This window comes from Aplysia californica, unplaced genomic scaffold (genome assembly GCF_000002075.1).
Source record: "Aplysia californica isolate F4 #8 unplaced genomic scaffold, AplCal3.0 scaffold00389, whole genome shotgun sequence".
NCBI lineage: Eukaryota > Metazoa > Mollusca > Gastropoda > Aplysiida > Aplysiidae > Aplysia > Aplysia californica.
Window position 1 is genome coordinate 383,786 of NW_004797659.1, and position 5,392 is coordinate 389,177.

At 39.8% G+C, this 5,392-nt stretch overlaps 1 protein-coding gene across 1 annotated transcript in view; it reads right to left on the reverse strand.

Annotated features, from left to right (window-relative positions):
* The window catches only part of LOC101853571 (sodium/glucose cotransporter 4), a 9,225-nt gene extending 4,399 nt beyond the window's left edge, over positions 1-4,826 (reverse strand). Inside the window, exons 1-4 of the mRNA XM_005103789.1 lie at positions 4,728-4,826; positions 3,889-4,024; positions 2,546-2,653; positions 603-745 (exon numbers count right to left, since the gene is read on the reverse strand). Of these exons, the coding sequence (XP_005103846.1) occupies positions 603-745; positions 2,546-2,653; positions 3,889-4,024; positions 4,728-4,826 (486 nt within the window). The remainder of the gene's footprint in view (positions 1-602; positions 746-2,545; positions 2,654-3,888; positions 4,025-4,727) is intronic.
* Between the last annotated feature and the right edge of the window lie 566 nt (positions 4,827-5,392).

Sequence of the window (5,392 nt, forward strand, 5' to 3'; positions counted from 1 at the left end):
AGAGAGAGGGGGAAGGAGGGAGGGAGGGAGCTTCTAAAACATGGTAAAAATTGGGAGGAACTAGAGAGAGGGAGGAGAAAAAGTGGGCAAGGGGAAAGAGTCACAGATCTGGGATGGTAAGGAATACAACATGGCTAGAAATAGTTCATCAATTATTAATCTTATCACACTTTGCCTGCACATTAAACAACCCATTTGATGTCAACAAAACAAATAATGTTATATTCAACTGCAAAGTGAAACAAAACTTATCTTGACATGTTTTGCCTTCACTTAAATAGCCCTCTTGACTTCAACAAAATAAATATACACGTATTCAAACTCAAAACAAAACAAAACAAATCTTAGCACGTTTTGCCTACACTTAAACAGCCCTTTTGTGACTTGACTTCAGCAAAATAAATTGATTAAAATACGAAACAATACAAAAACAAAACGAAAGGAAACGAAACGAAACAAAACGAAATGAAACAAAACGAAAAGAAAGTTACGAAACAGAACGATACGAAACGAAACAAAACAAAACAACACAAAATAAAACGAAACAAAAAAAAACAGTTGTACCTGAACCCTATAAGTGCCAGCACCGTGAGCCGACCCACCAACATAAGTTCGCCCTGTGGCGCCCTCTTGCGGATGCGCCGCCAAATGTCCATGGTGAACATGGAGGAGGCGGAGTTAAAAATAGACGTCAGCGTGCTCATGAGTGCTGCAAGTAGGGCCGCCAGCATCACCCCGCGCAGACCTGGAAGGAAGTTTAAGATAAATTACAAATCGAAGTGATTATTCCCAGTCCCAGCGACACTGGGGATAGTTACTGAAGCTATTCCCAGTGACAACGGAACTCTTTTGCATTTAAAAAAATAGCCTTTGAATTTTCACTTGGAACTTCGAAACATATTGCGATGCAGATGGAAGTGGGCGCCAAGTTCTCCTCCTTCAAAGAGTTGGAAGAAAAATGTGCAGCTTTTCAAAAGATCAAGATTCTAGGCCTAGATTCTATTCTAACGTGTGCTGTGGACTCTCTTCTCACTTCAGTTCAGTACTTTTGTTCTCTTCTCTTACTTGGGCCTAGACTTGACCGTAGAAGAAAGAAGACTTGGACAGGTTTTCCACCTATCCTGTACCGTGGTCTCCAAAACCCGTATTAGGCTAGATCTAGATATCTAGATCCACATGTACATATCTAGATCTAAATTACGACTGAATAACAAGCAAGTTTAGAATGATCATTCTTTTCTTTAAATAAATTCTTCCACCCACAGTTTCTGGACCTATCCCCAGTGTCACTGGTCAACCTGGTTTCAGAGAATTAGCGAGAAAATGGACTTCTAAGTTTGGTGACTTTTAAATCTCTAGTGTGCTTGCCTTGGAATCTGCAAATTAACATTTGTTGTGCTTTGGATCAACATTTTTCAGCAAAACCCACCCAGAAATGGACACTGAAGATGTTGAGCCGAAAATAATCCGATAAAAATTGCCAAAAGACAGCAACAATACCGATTTCTTCAATTTCATTATTTTGAATGGGCATCTGGTTTCAGCACGCTGATTCAGTCAAATTCACAAATAAATACATCATGTACAGTCGAAATTATCCAAGATGGCCTCAAGTTTGCTATCTCAGAATTACAAAGTTTTATCTGACAATTTGGGCTGTTTTGAGGTCAGAAACCAAATGTTTTGTCTGCTCTATCAAAATCGTACAATTATTCGGAGTCGTTATCAAGATTTTCAAAGAATTGCATTCGAAAAAGCTTGACATGATATGAAACTCAAAATCTTTGACGTCACATTTCTCAAAACTAGGTACTGAGCAGATAGAACTTTGTAGTTCTGAAGTAGCGAATTGTCGAGGAGCAAATAAAGCGGTTGTCTTATACGGGTGGACGTCTTGGGTAGGCTTGTGATATAGAAACGATGTAAGAGGGAAGTGGAGGGTTGCCCTCCGTTTGTACAGGTAATACTGTAGTCCTGAACAGGCGGCCGTTAGAACAGGTTGGACTATTTAGGGCAAGCTCAAAGTCATGAGCATCTCAACGAAAAGCCTCAAACGGTTTCACAGTCATTGGAAAAGGGGATGGGGCCGGGTGGGGTGGGGGTGACACAAGAGGGACAATAATATGCGGCAATTTTGGCACAATTTGACCGAATCCTTCAAAATCAAACATGTTTGTTTAGAATCGAATAGATCGTGTCCGTCTAGTGAGAATAGCCTATCACAAGGCTTTTAGCCTATGCATCTCATGACATAGTCATGTAATGGTCAGATCTTTTATTTGTGTGCGGAATGCATTCTGCCTTCAATTTTTAAAATTAAATTAACGCAATTTTTACAACTTTAAAGGAAATCCAAAAAAACAGTGTGTTCCTACCAAGAAAACAAACTCTTTGCAATCATCCCTAGTCAATACTTTAAAGAGAACTATTTTGATGATAACTTCGGATTATCTTTAAAGCAAATGCTGTTTTCTTGGTAACAATAATCAGTTCATTAATTAATGAAATAACAATTCATGCGTACAGCAATCTTAAAAAACCGTACCTGGTGGCATTTTCCTCAAGACCAGCAGAGGATACGCGATGTTGGAGCACCCAGCCCTGTTCTCACACACCTCCTCGCAAGTGTCGGGGTCGGCGCAGGCGATTTCGTCTGAGATAAAGCACACAAAAAATTAAAAGACAGCATGAAAGTTAGTCTGCGGAAGTTTGAATGTCGGTCGAGTCCTTTTCATCACAGAGATCGCAGATTTAATTTTTTTTTTACGTTGCCGTCGTAAAGCCTAGATATTCTAAATGGTATGGGTTTAACGCCCCAAGCAACACTATTAGGTTATTTAAGGGGCGGGACCTCCTGGTTTAACGTCCGTCTCCGATAGGACCGAGCCAAGTGGGAAGTTCGTGTAAAGCGCCTTTCCCAAGGACACAACGTCGGACCGAGCTGAGGCTCGAACCCCCGAACCCACAATCCTACGATTACGAGCCCGGTAGCCTAACCACTAGGCTACCGACGCTACCTAGATATTCTAGATCTATCAGCTTAAAAGTAAAATGCGCTCATAATCTTACAATCGGGCTACTTTATTATATTTATTTTGTATCCATTTGGACCCAACCCCCCCCCCTCCCCAAACCTTGCACCCCATAACCTTCCAGGCCCCAAATCTCAAAACGTATCAGGTCATGACTTATTGGATATACTTTCACTTTCAGTGCATGAGACTAGAGGCTGTTCTTAAGGCCCTCCGTGGGTTTTTTGTTAGGTTACAGCATGGCTTGTATCATAAATTATAATATCCAAGACTGTTCACTCTGACCTAATTCTGATTTACCACAGAGCACATCTTTTGGCTCTGTATGTCGCGACGCAGTGGAATCAGGCGCTCGTCAGTTTTTGGGCATAGTATGGAGTTATTGGGATAGTCATAAAGACTGCTCAATTGCCTTGCTTTCTAGTTGAAAAAACATTCATCTATCTTAAATAAAAGTCCAGATATTTGCAATTGAAGGAGGTGGGGATCGCCTGTTGTTACAAGAAACGTCAGCGAGATAATAGCCTTCAAAGTATGGTGACTTTTAAAGCTTGAGAGTCTTTGGAAACTGCAAATTTACATTTTTTTATGTGCCTTTGACCATCGTTTTTCAGAGAAACCCAAAAAGAATTGTGATTTGAAATGGATATCCAAGGTGCTGAGCCAGAAAAAAGTCGATAAAAATACTTATTGCCCGACAGGCGGAAAAAAAGTCAATATCTTCGGTTTCGTTATTTTGAAGAGTGTCTGATGTCACCATAATGCCGAACATAATAAAAAAAATTGTATTCTTTTTATTTTTTTTTTATTTTTTTAAAGGAAATAATAAAGCCACCAAAGCAGACCAACAACGAACCAGGGAAGAGAACTCTGCTAATCATGCCAGGCACTATCCAGAGGAAGAAGCTGGCGACCTTGAGGGAGGCGGCAAACACAGCCCCGGCCTTGCTGTGACTCAGAGACTTGGCAGACAGACAGCGCTGTACCATCAGCTGGGGGGGGGGGGGAGAGATGGGCTATTGTTGTTACTTTTATTGTGACACCCACTATTATTATAATTTCTATTGTTATTATTATTATTATTATACTTATTATTATTATTGATCTGTGTTGGTATTAGTATAAGTATTATTAATGATAAAGAAATCGGTGTGTGTACATGGCGACGAGAAAAAGAAGAAAAAGAAGAAGAAAAGAAGAAGAAGAAGAAGAAGAAGTTGCATGTATACTACTAACTAGGAAATAAAAAATAAAAGATTTACTGAAACTTGCTCGTAAATCTAGACCCCCAAAAAAAAAATCATCGCCCCATCTCCGGCTCATATCTAAATAAAAACGTGTAGCATGTCAGTACGCCGTTCCGCAGGTCTTTACTTTATGCTTATACCCAGTGCGCATGTGAATCAAATACAGTCGAAGAGCGCCGTTAAACACTTTCCCCTAAAAAAAGAGCAGGCTAGATTTTTCCTCCATGTAGAGAACCGATTTGACATGCAATTTAGAAAAAATCGTGTTTAATCTTAAAAGTCACAATCGGTTTTTCCGTCGAATTTGATCAAATTGAGCCAAAGTAGTAGATTTTTTTATAAAAATTTTGGCCTCTCCATGAAGAAAAAATATGCCTGACCCTGACTCCATCAGATTCAACGTATTATAATTCAATTATCAGTGAGCACTAGGTACAAAACGACGTACCTGGTCATTGCACCAGACCCAGATGCCCACTGTGGTCAGCCCAATCAGAGCTCCCGGCCACGGGATGTCCCCGGTCACTGGGTCACGCCACACGTGCATGAAGTCTGGGAGCAAGCGAGCGAGTGAGCAATCAGTCAATCAATTGTTTAATCAATGAATCAATCAATGTGTAGATCGGTCGATTGGTGGATCATTGAATCAACTGCATGTTTTATCAATCTATGGTCCACCGATACGTAAATCGGGCAGGTAGGCAGACAAGCAGTTAGTCGCTCAAATCAAACATTTCTCATATAAAGAACTTGGGGGAAAATGATTCATCATTATATCAATCAGCTGGTCAAACACAAAGAAATTGATGAATGGACAGATCACTGAATCAATTTCATGTTTTATCAATCTATGGTTCACCTTTACGTATATTAGAAGTGAAAGCAGGCAAGACGTTAATAGCTCAAATCAAACATTTGTCATAATTATAACTTTGGGGAAAAAATTGATGCATCATTCCATCTGTTGGTCGTACATCAAATGAAAAAAAAATGATGAAGGCAATCAAACTAACAGTTACTTGAACAACTATTCAACCGTGAAGCGATCAATAGATATTTATAAACACACATTTTATGCGTACAATATACAAAGACATACGGATACACACACAC